General features: G+C 46.6%; 1 protein-coding gene across 1 annotated transcript in view; it reads left to right on the forward strand.

Annotated features, from left to right (window-relative positions):
- The window catches only part of DOCK4 (dedicator of cytokinesis 4), a 348,354-nt gene that overhangs the window by 136,364 nt on the left and 187,919 nt on the right, over positions 1–24,071 (forward strand). The window contains 7 exon segments of the mRNA XM_029072864.2: positions 65–148; positions 2,049–2,089; positions 4,351–4,406; positions 7,250–7,346; positions 11,307–11,455; positions 14,217–14,301; positions 17,932–18,083. Of these exon segments, the coding sequence (XP_028928697.1) occupies positions 65–148; positions 2,049–2,089; positions 4,351–4,406; positions 7,250–7,346; positions 11,307–11,455; positions 14,217–14,301; positions 17,932–18,083 (664 nt within the window).

Here is a 24,071-nt window from a genome sequence, read left to right on the forward strand (position 1 = left end):
ATTAATCACAAGTTTTCATCCTGCAAAAATGAGGCAATTAACTGACATCTCTTACTTCTTCCAGTCATTGCTGGTTTTCGAGGAACGGTTCCCTATGGCCTCTCGTTAGAGATTGGTGATACGGTGCAGATCCTGGAGAAGTGTGATGGTAAGTTGGCTCTGAGCTCCCGTGGACTCCCAGGCTCTTCCCTGTGCATGCTCTGTAAATTCCCAAAGGAGCTTCTTACTGCTATCCTGGAGCAGTTGGCATTTGCCTTCTGCCTTTGAAGGAATCTGGGGATCTTGGTGTGGTGATGGGCTGGAGCTGTCGGGTCCCTGCTGCCCAACGGGCAGAAACCCAAACAGCCTGGCACCAACTTCAGTCTGACTCTCTTCCAGCCATTCTTGAGGGCTGAACCCTTGAAGCTGGCACAATTATAGAGAAGAGTTTGTCCCTTGAATCAAATGTGGCCGCTCCATTCCCTTTTTCCCTCAAGGAAGGTGAGGCTGCTAAGACTGGTTTTAGAACCAGGGCACATCCATTTCCGCTCTCTGGATCGCTCTGGCCAGTCTCAGGATTGAGTGATCATGGATAGGAACACCCTGGCCAGTTTGGTATTCCACTGCACATCCATTTCCGCTCTCTGGATCGCTCTGGCCAGTCTCAGGATTGAATGATCATGGATAGGAACACCCTGGCCAGTTTGGTATTCCACTTCCCATCCCTCCTTAGCCACTGGATGGCAAGGGGGCATCCTGGGTGCCCAGTCTGCCTTGCCACTGTAACCAGGCTTAGAAGAAAAATCCCCAAAGGAACAGTTTGTGCCATCTCAGCAGAAACCGTGGGGAAACTCAATAAAGCCCATCCTCTGCAGGGTGACTTTGGGGCCCCTGGTTAGATGATCCTCTAAAGGCACCACCTCCACAGGAAAGTCTGGGCTCGGGTTGTCTTGACTATCCCTACCTGTGCTCAGCACCAAGTAAGCCTCAGTTGACATCCTATAGAAAGCTTCTCCTTGATGTCCCACTCCAGTCCTACAACAGGATGAGCTTTGCCATGTTTCCTTGGGAGAGGTACCTGACTCAAATACCCAGGGTTTGGGGCATGTTTAGGTCCCAGGCCCGCAGGCCTGGTTCCTCAAACCCCATGTCTGGAAGCCCCCTGTGATTGGGCTTTGTTCTGGTTCAGTCTTTCTTGCTTCAGCATCAGATCTTTTCTAATCCCCAATCCAGGGCTCTGATGTGTTTTTTGGGGATCCCATTCAGCTCGGGCAGGAATGGAGTTGGGGCTCCAGTTCAGGCTTTCTGTCAGGTGGAACACAAATGGAGCTGGGGTTTGAAAAATAAAGTTTGAATTAGGAAAGGAATCAAAAGGGTAATGGGACCCCAGGCTTAATAGTTCTCTCCATTCAGGTGCATGACAGAGTCTAGGGCCATTAGCTCTTGATGGGTTTAGGTCACATATATGTAATAGGGTTGCATTGATTATTAGCCTTTTATGAGGAAAACAGTGTCCAAGGGACTCATGAGCAGAGATCCACTGGGAAGCGACAGTAGACACCCTGAGGGGAAGGTGCAGGTAAGTTTTCCGAACTAGGAGAATCCCTGTACCCATGGTCAATATCCCAGTAGTGGCTGAGCCATTCAGTGTGGACAGTAATGGAACTAATGACCCAGAGCAAGGGTTGGGATAGGGAAGGGGGGCAGGGGCAGTGAATGGGGGGTAAAGCAGTGAGGCAGAAATTCACTCCTCCCTGTGAAAACATCATTTCCTATACTCTAAATGTCTAGACGGTGACGAGTCAGGGTTTTCATGATAAAATTCATCCATGTCTCTTTCTGTATTCTCAGAAAGAAGAAGGAGTTGTCACAGTGACAGTGGGTTATCACAGTTGAGACACTTTGCTTCTTTTCCCCAGAATAACCCTTTGGGACCCACTCTCATTCCTATCCATTTCAGTCCCACCCCTCTCCTGTTCCCAACTTCCCTTAACTTCATAACAGAAAGGTAGGGATCGCCTATGCAATCCAATACTTGTGACAATATGACAATCATTCTTTCTCCACAGGCTGGTACAGAGGATTTGCCTTAAAAAACCCAAGCATCAAGGTAAAGACCTAGTTGTTTCTAACTCTTACCGTGGGAGTTTATCACAGCACTATGACTTTGACCAGGTTCTACATTCAGGAAACAATTCAGAGAGGTGCCATGATGGTTCTTATTGGCTGCGATTTGATGATGATTTGGAAATAGAGATTTCAGTTTGAAACCAAAACTCTTTGAACTGGGATTACAGTTTGGAAATGGTCACCAATGTTAATCCTGCAAGTCTCCAATGAGTTTTGAGTCAGGAGATGTATTAAGCTCATTAAGCAAATCTGTAAAAAGAGTGATTTTGGCAGAAACTTCAATTAAAGTCAAAAGGAAGAAGAGGGACCCCTCTTTCCATATACTACCACCCAACCATCAAAAGCAAGCCCATAAATATACTGGATAAGGCTTGACTACAAAAATTCTTTATTTTCTCTAAAACCAGTGGTGGAGAAGACAGCTGATTCAGGTTGGTTGTAGGAAGCCATGGGCAAGAAAGGAAGGGAAGACCTTGGGTTGATGGGAAGGAGAGGAGGGGAGGATCTTGGGTTTATGGAAAGCAGGAGAAGGGAAGACCTTATGTTTCAGCCTGTTGGGGCGAGGCTTTTCTTTTTGTTTGTAGGGGAAATACTGCAAGGTGTTGGGGGTCCTAGTTCTGCCCTCTGCCTATGCAGGAGGGTTGGATATATAATAATAATAATTGTGGTATTTGTTAAGCACTTACTTTGTGCCAAGCACTGTACTGAGCTCTGGGGTAGATTTAAGATCATCAGGTCCCACATGGGGCTCACAGTCTAAGTAGGAAGGAGAACAGGAAATGAATCCCCTTTTTGCAGATGAGGGACCTGACGCCCAGAGAAGTGAAGTGACTCGCCCAAAGGCACAGCAGACAAGTGGCAGAGCTGGGATTAGAACCTTGGTCATCTTTTACTTGTTTTGCTGTGTCTATATCTATAATTCTATTTATTTCATGATTTTTTCACTAGACCACTGCTGCTTCTCATGACCCATGAGCCAACTTCAAGTCAGCAGTGACCATGCCTCCTCCATACTCTGACTCAAATCTCTGTTTTCTGTTTTCATATGAAATGCATTCCATGTCACTTTGACTTCTTGCCCCATCCCATAATACCAACTTTACTACTCAGTCTCTGCTGCAGGAACCTTATGAGGCCTGTCCTTCCCAAATCTTCTGCTCACTCTTCTTTTAAGCCGATTTCTTTTTTGTCTCCACAAGCTAGGTCATCATTTTAAGGCATGCCAGAGGAACAAAATGACATTTCATTGCAATTCTTTGTTTTAACCTCAAAGTGGTCTGGCCTGGCTATTTGCTGTTTGTATGGAACCAGAGCTCTGCTTCGTAATTGGCTCCTGAAGAAAGAATATTTGGGAAGAAATAATCTAGGGTTTCTCCTCTTTTATTTCTTTTGCCTTCTTGAAATCTGAATCCCTTTAAACAGTTTGCCCCTGCTCAAGGAACTTCCAGCTCCTGGAGGGAGGCAGCCAGGTGCATGGATTGTGTCCAGATCTCTTGGGAGGAGAAGGACAAGCTGACTGACCCTGCTTTCCTGCTGCTCACAGTGCAGGTCTGGCCTTAGGGATTGGAATCAGAAGCCTGAGCCTCAAAAGATCCCAGAGTACCTGATGGCCATTGGGCGGAGTATTATGCTGCATTTGTGATCTGACAGTAAACTTTCAGAGGTTGCTGCCGGTGCATGGAAAACGTCAATGAGCATTCCACTATTTTTAGCTTCCTGCTTCAAACCAAGGAGAAACCCGGACAGAAAGACAGATCCCTGTAAAATGACCTGAACTGGCTGGGGACCTGTTGAAATTTCAGCTCGTCCAGGGACTTCCCCTTTCTCATCCTGCCTTCTGTGAAGGAAGATCTTTGCTCCTATTAGATTGTTCTGCTGTGACATTCAGATTAATCTCAACTGCAACTCCCTGCAGGTGACAACTAGTGCTGTGGTATTCATTCATTCATTTGATCGTATTTGTTGAATGTTTACTGTGTGCAGAGCCACTGTACTAAGCGCTTGGAAAAGTACAATTCAGCCATAAAGCAAGACAATCCCTGCCCCACACTGGGTTTACGGTCTAGGAGGAGGAAACAGACATCAAAAAAGTAAGCAGACAATCAATATAAAATAAATAGAATCATAGATATAGGCACAGCAAAACAAGTAAACAGACATCAATATAAATAAATAAAATTATAGGTACATGCATGTATACATAAGTGTATCTCAGTGCTGATGTGCTGTTTCTTCTTCCAGGGTATATTTCCTTCCAGCTTCATTCACTTGAAGAACGCCTCTGTTAAGGATAAAGGGTAAGAACTGGATTTGAGGTGGTCGATTTTGGAAGATCTTATCAGGATGCGGAACTGAAGGCTTTCTGTGGGAATGAAGGCAGTATCCATATTCTCCTCCACCAGCACCTCACTTACCAATGAGAACCCTGAGAGAAATGAACTACAGTGCATCAAGGAAGGGGGATGGGGAAAGGAAACTGGATAGAGCCTCTGTTCACTCTTCTGGGCCACCCCTTCTTGGCATTCCTTCTCAGTTCTCACATCTGCAAAATGGGCCTGGTAACTGGCCAGGTAACTTCCCCTGCCCACCAGGATACTAGGAAAGCTGAAATATTATTGAGTCTCTTGGAAAGAAAGTGGGATAATAAATATTTATAATTTATTCAGTATGTTAATTATGGTCATTTTAGGAATCCTGATATTTAAATAGTCATTTCCATTATCCTTTTAAATCACTGTAATACTTGCAGTAGCAATTTGCCTTATGAAAAGACTCCCAAGGGTTCAATCCAGCAGCAGCAGATTAAACTGAACTTTGAAAAACCCTCTTACTACCTGGACTTTAGAGAGAGCATTGAAAACCTCCTGGAAACCACTTGTAGAGTTTAATCAGTGAATGGTATTTACTGAGCACTTACTGAGTGCAGACACAGTACTAAGCATTTGGGAAAGTACACTGTAATAGAGGTAGCAGATGAGATCACTGCCACAAAGATGACAACATCTCTGGGTGGATTGGTCCCAATTTATTATGCATAAAATACCAATAAAACATTTGACTTATCCCAAAGACTCATCAGTCTCTTCCAGTTCCCTTCACCTTGGCCATTGCCAGATCCAGAAAGCTTATGATTATCATTCAATCAAACCTCCGGAAGCTGCCTACAGAGTTTAAATCAATCAGTCAATGGAATTTATTGAGTGCTTACTGTTTGCAGAGCCACTGTACTAAGCTCTTGGATGAATAATAATAGTAGTAATAATGGTAATTGCGGTATTTGTTAGTGCTTACTATGTGCCAGGCACTGTTTTAAGTGCTGGGGTAGATAGAAGATAAGCAGATTGGGACACAGTCCCTTTCCCACACAGGGTTCACAGTCTAATCCCCATTTTATAGGTGAGGTAACTGAGGCATAGAGAAGTGGAAGTGACTTCCCCAAGGTCACACAGCAGACAAGTGGCAACACTAGGGTTAGAACCCAGGTCCTTCTGACTCTAGCCAATGCTGTATCCACTAGGCCATGATAGAGGGGCCATCCATTCCCTGCCCATAATGAGCTTACATTCTAGGCATCCACTGTGGGAATAGCTGAGGGAGATTCTATATCATCACCAGCTACCAGTCAACCTCCCCTTCACCCTTCTCTCTGTCCTGGCAGCACCCTTCATATCCAAAACTGTCTTTATCCAGATCCTATTACTCTGGGCTGATTCCCTCAACAGACTGTCAGGGGATTAAGTGACCCCCTTTGTTCTGCTTTATCCACCTTTTTTGTTTAACCAAGAAATTTCTACCCTCTCATCAGTGCTGGATTCAAGAGCTGGCTACCTCCCCATTTTGCTATGGTAACAGCTTCTCTGTGGGCAAAATTACTTGTTAGTATACAAAGAAACCCCTTTTTGTGCAAAGCCTACAAAAGTGTCAGGGATATTCAGGTCTCAGAGGTGGATTCACATTCTTCATAAATAAGTGATTTCTATTTTAAATCCTTAGCTTATCTTTCAATTTTAAAGTGATAGTTTGGAAAGAGGGAAAGCTAAATCCCAAGATGGACCGTGCCAGATGAGTTTTGAGCACCAGTCTCTGACAGCTCCAGAGGTGGGATTGCACTGTCCTGAGTGCTGCTAATGCTCGGGCTCAAAAACACTGAAAATGAGAAGATGTGATTACAAGGATTCCTGGGCAGAGAGTTGGACAATGAACCCAGGCCTAGGGAATACCACAGATCATTTTCTCTCAGTTTGGACTCAACAAGCTCCCCTGCCCCTAGGCACCCATTTTATCCGATCCAACTTTCTCCCCCTTCCTGAATTTGACTCTCTCCTCTCCCCTCAGAGTTGATGGAGTTGTCTGCTCCACCTTCCAAAGGGTAAAATCTCAGGATGCTGGGGTGATGCCCAACGATGAGAAATCAGCTTAGAGCAGGAGTACAGGCTTTGAGTCAGAGGACATGGATTCTAATCCCAGATCCACCATTTGTCTGCTATTGACCTTGACAAGCCACTAACTTCTCTGTGCCTCAGTTACCTCATCTGTAAAATGGGGATTAACACTGTGAGCCCCAATGGGGGACAACCTGATTACCTTATATCTATCCCCAGTGCTTAGAACAGTGATTTTGGCACATAGTAAGGCCACTTAACAAATACCATTATTATTATTATTATATTATTATTACTATATTGAGTGCTAACTGTGTGGCAGAAACACTGTTGTAAGCACTTGGGAGAGTACAATATAATAGAGTTGGTAGACACATCTCCTGGCCACATTGAATTTATAGTCTAGAGGGCTGGAGTAACTGGGGTAATTCCTTAGGGAGATTAGAGAGTGAGTTTCAAATCAGAGAAGAGGGAAGAAGGGTATCCCCATATTGCGGCTGACTCTGCCCAAAGCTCGGGGTAAGGCCCTCTGGGAGCTCACAGGAGCAGAAGGGAAGCACTGAAGGAGAGCAGGGGTGGAAGAGGAGGGCAGGGAGCTAAAAAGGTCAGTCCATCCTTAGTCCCACACAAAGGGGCAGTACAGTTTTCTTCAGTGGATCCTTGGGGGGACAAGAGCCCTGTATGGTTTGGGTGGTGTGTGTGTGTGTGGCACAGGTGTGTAATTAAACTGTTTTTCCCAATTTTCAAAAACAATCACAGCAGTTTGAAATGGTGATTCCCACAGAGGACTCTGTAATCACGGAAATGACATCCACTCTGAGAGACTGGGGGACCATGTGGAAGCAGCTCTATGTGGTAACTAGCTTATTCTGAGGTTCCAGGCTTGGGAGAGAGCCCCGTTGGGGGGGTGGGGGTAATGGGAATACCAGTGTGAAACTTGGATGAAGGATTTAGCCTTTTCCTATCTTCCCCAGTTGGGACGTTGACTTCATCTGGTTTATTTTGAGGTGAATTTCCTCTTGTCCTGGGTAGTGTGAATTGGCGGAGTCTTAGTGATGGTCAAGTTAAATCAACTCATTAAGTCTTGCAAGTTACGATTGTTTGAACTGAAGCCAGTCAACTTCCTTAGCCAATAGGATGGAAAAAAGGAGGGAGGATTTCCATTTCTCACTGAAACAGACCCCAAAAGGAAGAGGTGGCATGAGTTCTGACTGCTAGGGAGGTTTGCTTCTATCAAACGGATCCCAGCTCTTGGTGGGGGCTCTAAGGGAGCCACAGTGATGCCCTGGGGGAGCAGGAGGGAGAGGATGACCCCTCTGTTCCCTCTCATGGTCTCACTTACCTGTTGAGATTGAAAACCACCATGGGCACAGGCCTCCGCACTTGGGCTCCACTCTGCTCCGACCTAGCAACTGCCAGAGGGGAAGATGGGTGCTAGGATAGCATAATCCCTGATCCATCTCTATCCTCCATCCATACCAGTCTCCTGCCCACCCTTCTTCCCAAACACATCTACAAACAACCCTAAACCCTGTTGTGGGGTGAGGGCAGGGATGATGGGCAATGTCTATTTCCTCCCTGCCCATAAGACAACTGAGTCTACTCTAGGACCCTGGTTCTCGTTCATGCCAGTGCCTCTGCCATTGTACAGAATGTGGAGAGGGAGTTCTGTTGGAAACTGAACCTCAAGGGAGGAGAGAGGAAGGGAGGGGAGGAGAGAGAGACCCACACACAGAGTACAGTGTGTGTGGGAGCTGAGACCACCTTCACTGCTGTGTGCTGCACATCAGCCACCATCAGTCCCCCCTCTAGACGTGTAAGCTTGTTGTAAGCGGGGAATCTGTCTTTTACGTTATCATATTGTGTTTTCCCAAGCACTTAGTACAGCGCTCTGCACACAGTAAGCACTAAATGAATACAACTGACCGAAAGGTGGGAAATTCGAACCACCAAACAGCCATGAGATTCACTGGGATTGGGGTCCAGCTGAAGAGAGAGGCAGCCCTTTGGGCACTGGGCCACTCAGAGTAGATGTACAGGGTACCTACTGTGTGCAGAGACCTGGCTGGGAATCTACTAGGAGGTGAAGCAGCAGATGAGGGGAGACAGGAGCAGAATCCCAATAAGGGCAGAACATGCCCAGGGCAGGAGGAGTAGCAGTAGAGATTTGTCATGCTCACAGCATGATAGGTTTATTCTACCACATCATTCTAGACCTATCCTCTCCTCACCCAGCCTGTCCCTGAATTGGGCATCCTCAAGAAAACCCTCTTCCCTTTCAACTTGAGCAAAAGGCACAGGAAAAATTCATCAGCAATCCAGCATACATCCCAAGCAGCCCGGGAACGCTGGGGAAGGGGTGAGCAGTTGAATGTCAGGGCAGCACACAACACAAATTCTGTCATTTGGGACTTTATGTAGTGTGACTCTGCAGTATGGCCCTGATCTCCTCCTCTCCATTGACAGTACTGAGTGGGCATCTGCTGTATGCAGAACACTGTATTGAGCACCTACTCTGTACAGAACACTGTATTGGTTGCCTATTGTGTGCAGAGCTTGAGACCATGTACTAGATCTCCCCTGCCTCTAAGAGGTTTCCTATTTAATGGGGGAGAGAAGAGAAAACAAATTGCCAAATAGACATTAGAAAGCTTTCTTTTTTCATTCCTTTTTCTTTCAGTGCTATCTTCTCTTGCTCCCAATAAGAAATAGCTCTAGCTGTGCACAGTGTGCTGTCCATTGGGTCTGGTCTAGTTTGTCCATCCTGCAGAACAGTAAGTGGGTCCACCCAGCTCTCCACATAGTCTGGGTCAGAACTCAGGAATGGACACTCCTGAGGGTGATGAAGATAAAGGCCCCCATTCCTCCTTTGTTTTTCCAATAGTGAGCAACAATCACTACCCTTGGAAACCACATCTATTGCTGAGGGAAGCTGAGCATTCTGAAAAACTGATTCTCCCATTATTTATAGGAAAGTCCCAGCAGGGCTGATGATTGCAGGCATTTGGAGGAGTGAATTGGCATGCACCTGGATTAAAAAAAAACACCCAGAAACAAGCCACCCCAGGCTTAGCTTGAGGCCAGGGCCGGAGAAGAAGTGAACTGGGCTCTAGGCAGGAAAATGCCATTTCCCCTCAGTCCAGTCACTGCTGGGGTGCTTCTGGGAAACACAGACGGTGTTTGCCAGGCCCTAAAGGGGCTGGATCCAGTCCTGTCTGCTGCCAAGTCAGTGGTATCTGAGCTTTGAGGAGAGCATCGTTCTTGGGGAGGGTAGGACAGTGCTCGGTATGCAGTAAGCACTCAGTAAATGCCATTGATTACAGAGCATTATACTAGTATTAGTAATAGTGCTGTTCTTCATATGTGAAAATGATGACATATGCTGAGGATCTATCTAGGTGTGCACCACTAAAAGAAGCAGGCAGGTTAGAAACCCCATCCTGTGTTGTTATTTCCCTCCAGATTAAGATTCCCCAAGCATGATCCTCTGTGAGTCTCGTTTGAGGTATGGAAGGTGGGCAAAGTGTAAGTCACCTTTTCTAACTCCTCCCCAATTTGAGGTCAGCAGTGAATCCCTAAGAGGGGTTGTTCAGACACCCACGATGACACCAAGCAAAAATGCTGCCTTGTCTATGAGCAAATGAACTGCTGCCTTACAAAAGATATTGTTTAGGGGGCAGGGCAAGGGAATGCCCACCATCAATTGGACGGGGACTTGAGTTGTTTTTTCCATCAGTGGTGATGGCTTGCTTAGAGCCATCCACACTCTCTTTCCTGGTCCCTCTGACCGGCAGCAGGCACTACGAGATGGCAGACTGGTGTTAGGGGTGCCATATGTGGTGGTGAGACAGAATAGCTCTATACACCCTTACTGGAAGGGATGTAATAATACTGGCCATTGGGATGACCATTCGTGGATGAAAAGGGAGAGAGGGAGTATTGCAGGTTATTTAGAGTCAAGGAGAGGTTGGAGCCACAAGAGATATGGAGATTTGGAACTCCATCACTTACATCATAGGCTTACATCATAGGCCCCTCGCTGTCTGTCCCTCCTTCTGATAGGTCGGGAAGGGAGGGGAAAGCTTGCCTACCACTCAAAAAGTCATTAGCTCTCTAAGGAAACAGATATATTCAATTACCCAGAAACAGTGAAAGAAGGAGAAAGAGCAAGTTGTGACTATACCAGGGTGAAATATCAGAATAAACAAGATTAAATCATTGAATTTACATTAGGTATTTATGTGAGGTAACTGCTGAGAAAAGGTATGTGAAAGTTGAGCATTGGTGTGTAAAATGTGGGTGTGAGAAGTGTTAGTTTCTGGGTGGGGGAAGCATGTGTGTGTGAATGTGTGTGTGAAGGGGGTGTTTGTATAGGAAGTATATGTGAGAGAGAGAAGTGTGAGTGTGTATGTGTGAGAAAGGTATGAATGTTTGTGTAGATGAATTGTATATGTATGAAGTATGTGTGTGTGTGTGTGTGTAAAATAGATTTGTGCCTGTGAATATGTGCCTTTATGTTTAGGATAGATGTGATTGGGGAGAAACTGAGAGGGATCTATCGCCTTGCCCTGACCTGCCCTAGCCTGCCCCACCCTGCCCCAGGCTGCTCTGGACAGAATTAAAATCTGCCCTGCCCCTCACATGCATGCCTTGCCGTGGCCCATCCTGCTCCATCCTCTCCTGCCCCAGCCCCTGCCTTGCCCCATCTACACTGTCCTGCCCTGTCCGTCCCACCCCAGTCCACCACACTGCATTGTGGGCTAGAACGATGTCTCTGAATGCTCTTATATCTGTCTGCATGCCCATGTCTCCCAGAGGAATGAGGGGGACCTGTTCCACCGCCTGTGGCACATAATGAACGAAATCTTGGACTTGCGACGCCAGGTCCTCGTGGGCCACCTCACCCATGACCGGATGAAGGATGTGAAACGGCACATCACTGCACGCCTGGACTGGGGTAACGAGTGAGTAGTTCACACTAACTGGGTTCCGCAGGAGGCAGCTCTGGGGCTGGGACCCTGCAAGAGCTGCCCAGGGGGCCCCCAAAGTCAGTCATTGTCTCCAGGGATGGGCATTCTAACCTCCACTGCTCTGGGAAGGGGTTTTGGGCCAGTCGCCATCTGACCATTCCAGCCAAGCTTATTAGTCACCTGGACACCCCAGCAAAGGGAGATGGATGTGCAGGAAGTGAACCAGCAGGAGAAATCTGGGCTTACTAGCACCGTTGTGTTTCTGCTACTGTTTCTCTGGGATTGGGCAGTGAGACTGTAATTCTGATGGCTCCGCAAGGCTGCTTGGTGGGCACCATGAGCCACAATTCCAGGGAGTCACGGATCTGGATTGGGCCAGGAGGCTCCAAGCACTTGGTACAGTACTCTATACATAACAGATACTCATTCAATAAATACCCATGATTAATTCATAAACTATCTGCAGCAGCCTCCTGTGCTGTGCATCACTGAGTGGAGTAGGGATGGTGTAGCCCTTTTCCAGCATTAAGAAGGAAGATGGCTTAGAGGGAAATGGGAATAGAGAACAAAAGAGGAACGAGAGAAGATGATGCATCCTTACTGCTACTTTGACCTGATAACTTTAACCCAATTTGTCACCCAATGTCTGCACACTGAAAAGATAAAATAAAAGAGAACACGGTTCTCAACAGATGACTTCTCTTTAACATTGTGGAGGGATGACCTCAGGATGCCAGGGTCAAGGGCAACCCACTCCCCCAGGCCCATGGTCATGTTTTTTGCCCTGGGAGCTATTCAGATAAAAGTCATTGTACAGTGTCTGCTGGTAATAAACTCCCAGGCTTAACAATCAATCAATGGTATTTATTGAGCGCTCCCTGTGGGCAGAACACTATACTAAGCCCTTGAACAAAGTGTAACAGATATTGTCATTGTTATTACCACTGTGACCTGCTGCCCATGGCCAATCCATAGTATTTATTGTGTGCCTATTATTATGTACAGTAGTCTGTACTAAATGCTTACGAGAGGATAGTAGAATTAGTAGGTATGTTCGTAATAGAATTAGTAGATATGGTCTCTGTCTTCAAGGAGTTTACAGGTTAGCAGGAGAGATAGACACTGACATAAATTATGGGTAGGAGGAAGTGATAAAGATATGAACTCTGTGCTATAGGAAATGTGAGTACCCAAGTGCTTAGATGGTGATGTGGAAGTTGAGTGGGGAGATGAGAGATGCATTACAGAAGGTTTCCTGGAGAAGATGAGATTTTGGAAGGGCTTTGACGATGGGGAGATCAGTAGCCTGCTGGATGTGAAGAGGAAGGGAGTACCAGGTAGGAGGGAGGGATGAGAATGAGGCATAGCAAATATGTTGGTTTGAGAAGAAAGAACCATGGAAACCAGTGTATAGTGGGAGAAGAGAGAGGAAAAGTCATGGTGGGGAGAGTGCTTTTTAAGTATCTTAAAGTCAATGATTAGGAATTTCTGTTTGATGCAAAGAGGAATGGGCAATCATTGGAGGTTTCTGAGGAGGAGGGAGACGTTGACAGAAAAATGTTATAAGAAAATGATCTGAGGGGAGGACTGGACTCGAGAGGGCAGAAACTGATGCAGTAATTGAGCCAGGACAATAATAGTAATTGTAGTGTTTGATAAGTGCTTACTATGTGCAAGGCAGCATGGCCTAGTGGAAAAAGCCCAAGCCTGGGAATCAGATGACCTGGGTTCTAGTCCCAGCTCTGCCACTTGTCTGCTGTGTGACCTTGGACAAGTCACTTCACTTCTCTCTGCTTCCGTTCCCTCATCTGCAAAATGGAGATTCAGTGCATGTGCTCCCTCCTGTTTAGACTGTGAGCCCCATGTGGGACCTGATTATTTTGTATCTACCCCAATGCTTAGTACAGTGCTTGACACATAGTAAACACTTAAATACTACAGCTATTAACAATGCCAGAAGGTTATGGGCTTAAGAGACCGGCAGAGACAGTGTGGTTCTGGATGTCATTGAGAGCTGTTCATTAGAAAGGCCTCTGCTGTGTCCCTGAGCTAGACAGCTAAGTAAAGAGTCTGGATGGTGGGTGTCCTGACAGCTAGAGTAACTCCACAAAGTGGATGCATTTAGCATTCTGTACAAGTCAGAATAAAGTTGTGTATTTGGGTTGCATGAAGTGGTATATGTCCAACAGGACAAGGTTAGGAGGTATTCCCAACAGGCTTCCTGGAGGAGGTGTTTTCAGGAGCTTATTGGCAATCTGTCAGGAGAAGGGTGACTTTGCTCTAAGCTGTGGCAGGAGTGACCACTGGTATGTAGGAGAGCTGGGGGAGGGATCTCGCTGTGAGTGTCAGCATGGCCTAGTGAGAAACAGGGCGGCCTGGTACAGCATGGTGCAGTGCTTGAGGAGAATCTGGAGGTGATCTTGGTCCTGGTCCAGGGGAGATGGGATTGCACATCCAGGGGACAGTCTGGTCAGGGGCACTGAGCACTGCTTGGAAGGAGAGGAATCAAAGGGGTGGATCTGGGAATGGGGAGCAACAACAGAGAAGAAATTCCATGGCCCAAGCAGAGGTGTCCATGGCTGGATCTCCTGTTCTGCCCCAAGCCCTCTCCCCCAAACACTGTATTCCCTGGAAAAGGCATCTCCAGACTCTCACTCTTCCCTTCCTCTTACCCGTGAGCCAAGCATGTGAGAACCCTCCATTGTCCCCAGTCCAGAAATATTTGTCATTTAAACCGCTGCAACTTATTTTGTAGGCAACTGGGCCTGGACTTAGTTCCTAGGAAGGAGTATGCCATGGTGGACCCTGAGGAGATCAGCATCACTGAACTTTACAGACTGGTAGGTGTGGGCAGCTTGTTCCCTGGGTGGGATCTAACAGACAATGTCAAGTAGGTATGTGAATTAGAGCCCAGAGTCCACCTGGTGTGCTGTCCCTCGGGGCTGTGGTGGGGATGGAGAAGGTGAAGGCCAGAAATGTGAAGATTTAGCCTGACCATTCCCAGCAAAGGAAGTAGAGCTGAGCCCCTTCAGGAAATGATTTAATTCCATCCAATGTGGCCTCCAGCCCAGCAAGTTAGAAACCGAGTTTGTGTTCCGTCCAAGATTGGCTTTGTATTGATGGTATGTGTGAATTGGCTTTGTACTTCGAGTTGTCAAAAACAACCTCGTAAACAAGCAGGTGTTCCCAGAACCCAAAGCACTGATCGAGGTGGAGAAAGTCAGCTGGCAAGGATGGCAAAAGTGTTGTGAATTCTCATTAGCCTCCATGTGAGCCTCAGAAGGTTCATGTTCTCTCAGAAGTCATATGTTCTTGAATCTGTGAAAAAAGTTATATTTCCCATTGCCTGAAGATAGAGTCTCAACCAGAAGAGGCCAGCCAGTGTGGGCTCTGGAACCAGAATTAAAACAGGTGGGGTAGAGCTGGTGAACATTTTCATGTATGGATAGAGTAGTTGAAACAATTTGTCAGGCTTCCGGGAAACAATACATACATATACATGTATTTATATACACACACATAGTTTTTTAAGGAAGCCTCTTCCTAGACAGTGAAGAGTGTTCTTTCAGAACAAATGAACACCAGGGCAGATTTAAGGAAATGTTGTGTTGCAGAAATTATACAGAAACTATGTGTTTCTATTAAAAACCCAAGATGGTCCCGGATTTAAGATTTTAATGTAAGTTCCTTACCTTAGCAGTTTCAGAATGGAAAAAGAAAATAACCTATCCTCTCAGTCTACCACCTGTCCTCTCTCCTCAGTCTTCCATCTCCTGTTTCCTGTCACTTTGTTTCCCAGGATTCTGGCCTGAGAAGATCATTTTCATGGATTTGACATTTCTGTGTTGCACCATTGTTAACCTTTGGGTATTTTGGGGGCTTTCGATTGCAGCTCAGAATTCAGGGGCAGTAGGACTACTATTGATAGCAGAAGAATGAGTAAGCATATGGCCCAGGGTGACTTGGCCCTGGATTCCCATCCATGAAATGGTTTCCAGGCTTTCCGGTGATAACCAGCCTGGGCCCGGCCTGGATGATAACAAAGAACTGCAATAATAAAAGATGTTCTCCACCTGCACATTCCGTTGCTTTCTCTATGCCAGTTTGAGATTGGGCCCAGCCTGGCTGTGGGGGCTTCACAGTCCCTGCGGGCCCTCATTCCATGGAGACAAGGTTGTTGCTGCAGCTGCTGCTGCCTTTGGCTCCAGTCCCATGAACACACCATTCCCCCTCCCTCCGCCTCCCCCCACATGCACCAAAAAAAGCCAACCCCCCCACCCCAAACCAGGAGTGGTGGCAAGTTAGACTTCCCCATGGGGATCCACTGTACTTGGATTTTCTGATGAAAATGCCTATCATTCTGGGCTCCCCCCTCTTCCACCCGACAATTCTATCTCCTCCCTGCCTGTGGTCCTCTCCTCCAGTGAGGAAGGGAAGTAAAAGCCCCAGCCTCAGCTCCCGGATCATTCAGGTCATCCCAGACAGAGATTTCTCCACCTTTTGCTCATCAAGCTGTGTCCAGCTGAGCAGATCCCCCGGTTTGACCTTCTAGCCGCTTCCTTGATGCCAAAGGCTTCAGGGCTGGATTGTCAACTGTAGAAAACTATTACTGGGTACTGTATTTTCACCTGGGCTGGCTCAGCTCTTTTATTTCTGTATGAAGAATGGCAAAACCTGGACCTTTGTGTCCAACAGAGCAGACTCTTGACTTTTTCTTTGAGAAGAAAAAAGGAAGATTTGTCTTCAGTAAAATCCAATAACCTCTTCACTTTGCTCCAGTGCTGGCCTTACTACCTGGTGGAGGTATTTTGAGGGGGGTGAGGGTGGGAGGCTCAAAGATTTCAGGGTGGAGACTCCTCCTTAATCCAGTGCCAGTCTACAGGGAAGCACTTTGGTGTAATGGAGAAAGAACAGGCTTAGGAGTCAGGGGACCTAGGTTTCTTATCCCAGCTCTACCACTCGCCTGCTGGGTGATCATGGGCAAATCACTTTATTTCTCTGTGCCTCAGTTTGCTCATCTTTAAAATGAAAATTCAATACTTGTTCTCTCTCCCCTTAGACTGTGAGCCCTAGGAGAGACAAGAAATATGTCTGACTTGATTAACTTGTATCTACTCCAGCCTTTAGTACAGTGCTTGGCACAGACTAAGCACTTAACAAAAACCACAATTACTGTTATTGTCACCATTAAGAAGCAATGTGATTTGGTGGAAAGAACATAGCTTGGCAGTCACAGGCCATGGATTCAAATCCCACCACTTGTCAGCTGTGTGACTTTGGGCAAGTCACTTAACTTCTCTGTGCCTCAGTTACCTCATCTGTAAAATGGGGATTAAGACTATGAGCCTCACGTGGGACCATATGATTAACTTGTATCTACCTTATGCTTGGGTAGAACGTTGCTTGGCATGTAGTAAGCTCTTAACAAATATAATTATTATTATTATTATTACAGGCCTTGGGATGTGCAGAAGCATGAGAGGGTTTAAATTTTGCCTCAGGCCACTAGAAATCCAATATGCAAGCACTTGCCATGCACAGGATAGCTTGCTTGGCATGGAGTGAGTGTTCCTTTGAGTGTTCAGCCTCCCACTCCTGGACCCCTGTTAATGTGCTAGAGACCCCCACACTCCTCAAGCATCAGAATCTTCTTGCTAGGACCAACTGTCCAAGCATCACCTCTGCCAGCTCTGCAGTACTGTTTGGGCAGGGACAGCTCAGGGGGCCCTGGGAATCTCATTCCCAGCAGAGAGAGAGAGCTGGCTGGGCCAGCCCTCGTGGCTTCCCCGACAATGGTTGGCATATTTCAATGTTCAGCCACTTCAATGGAGTGGCAGTTGGCTACCGACATGCCATAAAATCATAGGAGGGAGATTTTCAGGCTTTTAGTTGGGGAGCCTGAGTCCCCATTTCTCTAAGCCACCGTCTTTGGAATGAAAGCCTATATCAAATGTAATCAGATGGTTATTAACCCTATCCTCAGCAGTCATTTCCAGCCCAGGGGCACACTGAGAAGATCAAGGATGTAGGACCTCTAGAAACACCTGAAGGAAACCACTGAAAGCCTGAAATGACAATTTCACAAATTTGGTCCTGGTTATGGCCCTGACAATCCTCGGCTATGGCCAAGGATGTGATTCTGTCTGTGACCTTTGCTGTGATCCCAGCTAGGGCCCTGACTGGAGCCCTGCCAGGGATCCTACCCCTACCCTGGTTGTGACTCAGGCTGTAGTTGTTCAAATCGCTCAGGGTTTTTATGGACCCAATGAGTGTCCTTCATATCCCACCACAACTACTCTCTTTGGGAAAATTTGGGGTTGAACTAAACAAATTCCAGGTTCAGAAGCTGATATTCCAACGCAACTTCCCTCCAAAACATAGCTCTCTGAAATGCCTTGGAATTCAGTGAGCGCTTCCTTAGTGCTCCTGTTTCTAATCATTTTTCTGTGTTTTGATTGGACCTTTTCCAGATGGAGCATCGGCATCGGAAGAAAGACACCATGGTCCCTGCCAGCAGTCACCACCTGTTCATCCAAATGAAGAGTCTGATGTGTTCCAACCTCGGGGAGGAGTTAGAAGTGATTTTCTCCCTCTTTGACAGCAAGGAAAACCGACCAATCAGGTAATGCTTCAATCGTCAGTGAGAGAATTTGTTTTCACATTCTCCCTCCTCAAGCGGTAAGGGTGGTTTAGAGTTTGGTTGTACCCAGTCACTCTGGAAGATAGTAACTGGCCTAATAGGATGGTACTGGCCAGGAACCATTTCACGAATAGTAGTTGGTCTGGACCTGGGCCCTGAATCCCGTAAGGATATTTTTAAAGAATAGTCTTTGCTTTTGCAAATGCACTTTGGGGAAATTGCAGTTATTTTCTCCCTTCCTTGCACTAAATATCACTGTTTTGATTTATTTGGGCAGGGTACTGGGGTCATGGGAGTTACTGTGGCCTAACAGAATTGTTTTCAGATGTCCTGGAGATCTCCGGGTGCAAAAAGTCCTCCCTCCTGCCTCATCTTTTTTATGGTAGTTTTTTAAGCACTTATTATATGTCTAGCAACATTCTAAGAACTGGAGTAGACAAGAGTTAATCAGGTTGGACACAGCCCTGACAGAGCCCTGGCTCACAATCTAAGTAGGAAGGAGAACAGATATTGAATCCCCATTTTACAGTTGAGGAAACTGAGGCCCAGAGAAGTTAAGTGACTTGCCCAAGGTCATGCAGCAAGCAACTGGAAGAGCCAGCATTAGAACCCAGGTCCTCTGACTTCCAGATGTGTGCTCTTTCCACTAGCACTAGCTAGCTAGCACTAGTACTGTGCTGCTCCCCTTTCCGTTTCTAGGTCTTTCCTGAAGGGGCAGGTTTTCCTGCTTCTCTGCTGTTTGGGGAGAAGCTATAACGTTGGCCCCTTTGCAGTCTAGCAACATCATGGTGGTGCTCTGACTGCTTCAATTGGCTGGGCCTGGAGGGCCATGTACCCATCAGTAGGAACAACCACCCCAGTGGCCTCTCTAGGGTGCCTGGGCTAAGAACTGCTAACCTGCCTTTTGGAATCCATGCTGCCTTTCCACCAGCATTGGCGGGTACTTTTTCGGGAGAGGCACTTTGTATGCAGAGCACCATCCAGACATTTCTCCAGGGGCCAACCTGAATAACTTGAAGGACTTGCTGCAGCATAACTAAGCTTTCCTGGGGACTGGGTATGGCAGGGCATCGCAGTAGAGGAGGCAGAACAGTGTGATTAGCCCAGAAAGACTACCGAGGAATTAATTACACAGAAATTCATTCGGAAAATTGCAGCCTGAGAGGGAGTCTATTTTCACAATGAAGGGAAGGCCTGGGGTGTGAGCCTCGAAGTTGCTAGCAGAATGAATCAGGATTTTGACCACCCCATTGTATGAATAGTCCTAGCCCAGAGCTCTGTGAATGAGGAAGGAAATCTCTGAGGGTGACAGAGATGTCACTTGGCAGCCATGGATAGACTGAAAGTACCCCTCTCCTGAGCCTTTGTCTCTTAAAAAGCCCTATCTACATGGAGGATGGAAACCAGGAGCAGAAGCAAAATTCTTGAAGCAGTGTCATCCCCTGTCAGACTTGCATGGGCCACTGCAAGTGGGTCTTGCCCCCACACCCCTCATTGACTTGACTCCTCCATCCCGGGTACCATGTTGGAGATGAGTCTTGGACCCAGCTTTATCATGGATCTGGCTGCCCACCCAGTTCTGTCCCTGCTCTAACTCTAGTTTTGCCTTAAGTTTCTTCTGCTATACACGGTTATTGCTGGTCATTGGAAGCATCAGTGCCTGAAATCTGCTGATGACAGAACTCTTGGCAGTGGATCCCTTGGGGTCCCTTCCCAAGTTAATGGTTCATGGATCTTCCTCTGGATAGATCATGGACTGGCAGGGAGCTCATAGGCTCTTCTTGAGCTTCTACCTCCCCACCTGCTTCCCTTCCCTTCCCTCTCTGATACTACTGGCTTTCCATCAGCAGCTTCCTCTGCCCCCGTCCTACCCTGATCAGTCCTGGGACAGTGGGGGTGACTTCCAAGCCCCCTGGGGTTTCTGCAGATTGTCAGACCACATGTCCCAGTCTGCTCTGGGGAAACGAGTGATGTGGGTTCTGGAGTGGTTTACTGATGATGGAAATCTCTCCTGTGGCTCCATTGGTCTGATTTAGAGTTTTCCAATCTTGACCATTATGAAGCCACAGGTTCCTCCACAATAGCCCCAAACCCTAGTCTGAGCCAACAGAGGGGGAACAATTGCTCATCATCACTGAAAATATCCAACTCTTTTGGTTGTTTCCTTGAGTTTGATTGGCAGAAATATCTGCAGCATTCAATCATCTAAGTAGAAAAGTTCAGGGGAGTGAGCATAAACAGTATTGTATTTCTTTCAGGGGCCACCGAGGTCCTGAAATGGTCCCTGGAGATTCCACCATGAATGGTGTCCCGGAGGGACAGAGCAGAGCAGAACTGGACATTTAATTTTTCAAATGGTATTTGTTAAGTGCTTATTATGTGCCAGGCACTGTACTAAGCACTGGGGTAGATACAAGCTAATCAGGTTGTATAGGGTCCCTATCCACAAAGAACTCAGAAGTCTTAATGCCCATTTTGCAGATGAGATAATTGAGGAATAAAGAACTTAAGTGATGTGCCCAAGATCAAACAAGAAGAATCTGGAATCAGAACCCAGTTCCTCTGACTCCCAGGCCTATGCTCTTTCCAATAGGCCACACTGCTTCTCTTCGCTACATAGGTGTTTAATTGTACTCTATTGAATGCTTGCTGTGTGCAGAGCACTCTAAACCCCAGCACTTAGGAGAGTACTCTATAACAAAGTAGCCCTCTGCCCCACAAGCTTACAGCCTAGAGGGAAGCAGACATTAATATACAAAAATAAGAATATTTTCTTATTCTTAAGTGTTGAATAAGTGTTGTAAGACTGAGAGTAGGGTGTATAAAGGGTACAGATCCAAGTGAAAGGGCTTTTCAGAAGGGAGAGGGTCAGGGAAAAGATGGCTTAATCAGGGGAGACCTCTTGGAGGAAATGTGACCTAAATAAGGCTTTGAATATGGGAAGAGTGATGGTCTGTCAAATATGAAGAGGGAGGGAGTTCCAGGTCAGAGGCAGGGAGTGGGTCAGTGATGAGATAGATGAGACCGAGGTGCAGTGAGTATCTTGGCATTAGAGGAGCAAAGTGTGCCAGCTGGGTTGTAGTAGAAATCAAAGAATTAAGATAGGAGGGAGCAAGGAGATTGAGTCCTTTAAAGCCATTGGTAAGGCTTTTCTGTTTGATGCAAAGGTGGTGAGCCCCACTGGAGGTTCTTTAAGAGTGGAGAATTGTGAACTGAATAGTTTTGAAGGAAAAAGATCCGGGCAGCAGAGTGAAGTGTGGATTGGAGTGAGGAGAGACAGGAGGCAAGGAGGTCAGCAAGGAGGTTGATGCAGTAATCTAGGCAGGATAGGATAAATCCTTGGATTAACATGGAGAGAAAAGAGCAGATTTTAGCGATGTTGTGATGGGTGAACCAACAGGATTTGGTGACAGATTGAATATGTGGGTGAAATGAGAGAGATGAGTCAAGGATAATGCCATGATTAAGGGGTGTGAGGCAGGGAGGATGGTGGTGCTGTTTACAGAGTTGGGAAAGGCAGGGGAAGAAGGGGTTTGGGTAGGAAGATGAGGAGTTCTGTTTAATTACCTTTCCTAGAAAAGGCTACTGATGTGATCTGTGTTTCAATTCTCAAGCATTTATACAAGTATTACAAGTTCCTATTGTTTGCCTCTCTGAGCAGCTGTCACCTCTGCCTTGTGTTATTGCTGGCAGAGGAGATTGGCCTCAGTTGATGGTGAGGAGCAATGAAGAGTGGATTTTAAAGCAATTTAAAGCACTCAATCACCTTTCCTCCTCTTACCTCACCTCGATATTCTCCTACTAAAACTCAGCCTGTGCATTTCGCTCCTCTAATGCTAACCTTCTCGCTGTACCTCGATCTCGTCTATCTCTCTGCCGACCTCTCATCCACATCCTGCCTCTGGCCTGGAACACCCTCTCTCTTCCTATAGGGCAATTACTCACCTGATCTTCAAGCCACATCTCCTCCAAGAGGCTTTCCTGACTAAACCCTCTTTTCCTTTTCTCCCACTTCCTTCCACATCGCCCTGACTGCTCCCTTTATTTATCCACCCTCCCAGCCCCACAATGCTTCTGTACTATCTGTAATCGATTTATATATATTAATGTCTGTCTTCCCCTCTAGACTGTAAGTTCATTGTGAGCAGAGACTGTGTGAGCAGGGATTTGTTATATTGTACTCTCACAAGCACTTAGTACAATACGATTGATTGATTGATGCTTAGCTGACTTGGACTGGTGCACAAAACTTCATCTTGAATCGCACACCCCTTCAGGCTGAAGAGTGTGATGTGAATTGCTGGGATTTCCCCCTCCCTGCCTGGATTCCTCTCTGTTTTATTTCAACCCCCATGTTCTTCCAGAGCTCTCCAGCTTACTGGTGAAATGCAGGATAGAGATGAATCCACTTGTGGGTTTCATTGATGTCAGAATTTGCTCTTAGCTTGCCTTGCATGCCAGCCAGCCAGGGAAAGTATTGTGAGGTTCAGCCCAGTTTGGGGGCGGGGAGGGAGAGGGCAAGGCAGAGCTTCTATTCCAAGATGTCTACCCAAGGGTTGGTGCCACTGGCAAGCTCCTGATGAGGATGATGGTATTTGTTTAGTGTTTACTATGTATCAATCACTGTTTTAACCACTGGGTAGATACAAGCTAATCAGGTTGGAAACAGTCCTTGTCCCACATAGGGCTTACAGTCTTAATCCCATTTTACAGAGGAGAAAAACTGAGCAGAGAGTGTTGTGTGACTTGCCCAAGGTCACACAGCAGACAAGTGGTGGAGCCGGGTTAGAACCCAGGTCCTTGTGATTTCCAAGCCTGTGCTGTATCCATTAGGCCATGCTGCTTCTTTAGCTAAGCTTGGAGCCTGCTGGTTGATAAGTTGGAGAGTTGCTGACATGGGTAAGATCACTGATGTTGATGTGTGTTTCAGGGAAGAGCAGTGGAGCAGACATCCCTTCTGAGATTCGGCCAGTGTGGAGTGGGGGATGACCCAGCAAGTTCAATTTCTGCTGGTTGCTTGAGGCAGGAGTTTCTGATGCCACAGGAGTTTCTGATGCCACCTCCGGCTGTTCTGGAGTGTCTACAGGGTGATGCCCAGGGAGCCAAGCCTGGAGGCCTTCTGGTCCCAGCAAAGGCACTCAGTAATATGTACAGGGCCGAGACCAGGGAGAAGCAGCTTCCCACTTTTTTTCTTTTTGGAAAGGGAAACTTGTTTCTAGAGGACTTTCCCAGCCTAAGTTTTATTAGTTTCCTGTATAAAGTAGCCAGACCAGGAATGGCTGGGAGACATGGGCTTCTCCTCCAGCACAGACATGACAGCAGCTACTGTTGTTGTTCAGAACATGGGGGCAGTCACTGAGGAATGGCTGGCTATTCTCTGGATACCGCTCAGGTCCTTCCTCATTTCATCATTCTTTCAGAGTGCTTTCCATTTGGATTCCCCCTGACTTTCCCTTCACTAGTAGACACCCCACCATCCTGTCTGTCTCACGAGCCCATATCTTTGGATCTTTGGATAATCTTAGGATTATCTTTACTCATCTCTCTCATTTAACCACATATTCAATCTATCATTAAATCCTTTTAGTTCAACACTGACAACATCACTAAAATCTACCTTTTCCTCTCCATTCAACACAGCTTCTATACTGATCAAGGACTTATCCTTTCCTGCTTGATTACTCTATCAGCCTCCCTTGCTGACCTTCCTGCCTCCTGTCTCTCCCACTCAGTCCATATTTCACTCTGCTGCCCAGATCATTTTCCTACAAAAATATTCAGGCCATGTTTCCCCACTCCTCAAGAGACTCCAGTGGTTGCCTATCCATCCACTCTGCATCAAACAGAAACTCCTTACCATCGGCTTTAAAGCACGCAATCACCTTGCCCCCTCCTACTGCATGTCACTGCTCTCCAACTACAACCAGCCCACACACTTACTCTTTTTAATGCAAATGTATTCACTGTACC

This window comes from Ornithorhynchus anatinus, chromosome 10 (genome assembly GCF_004115215.2).
Source record: "Ornithorhynchus anatinus isolate Pmale09 chromosome 10, mOrnAna1.pri.v4, whole genome shotgun sequence".
Taxonomy (NCBI): Eukaryota; Metazoa; Chordata; class Mammalia; order Monotremata; family Ornithorhynchidae; genus Ornithorhynchus; species Ornithorhynchus anatinus.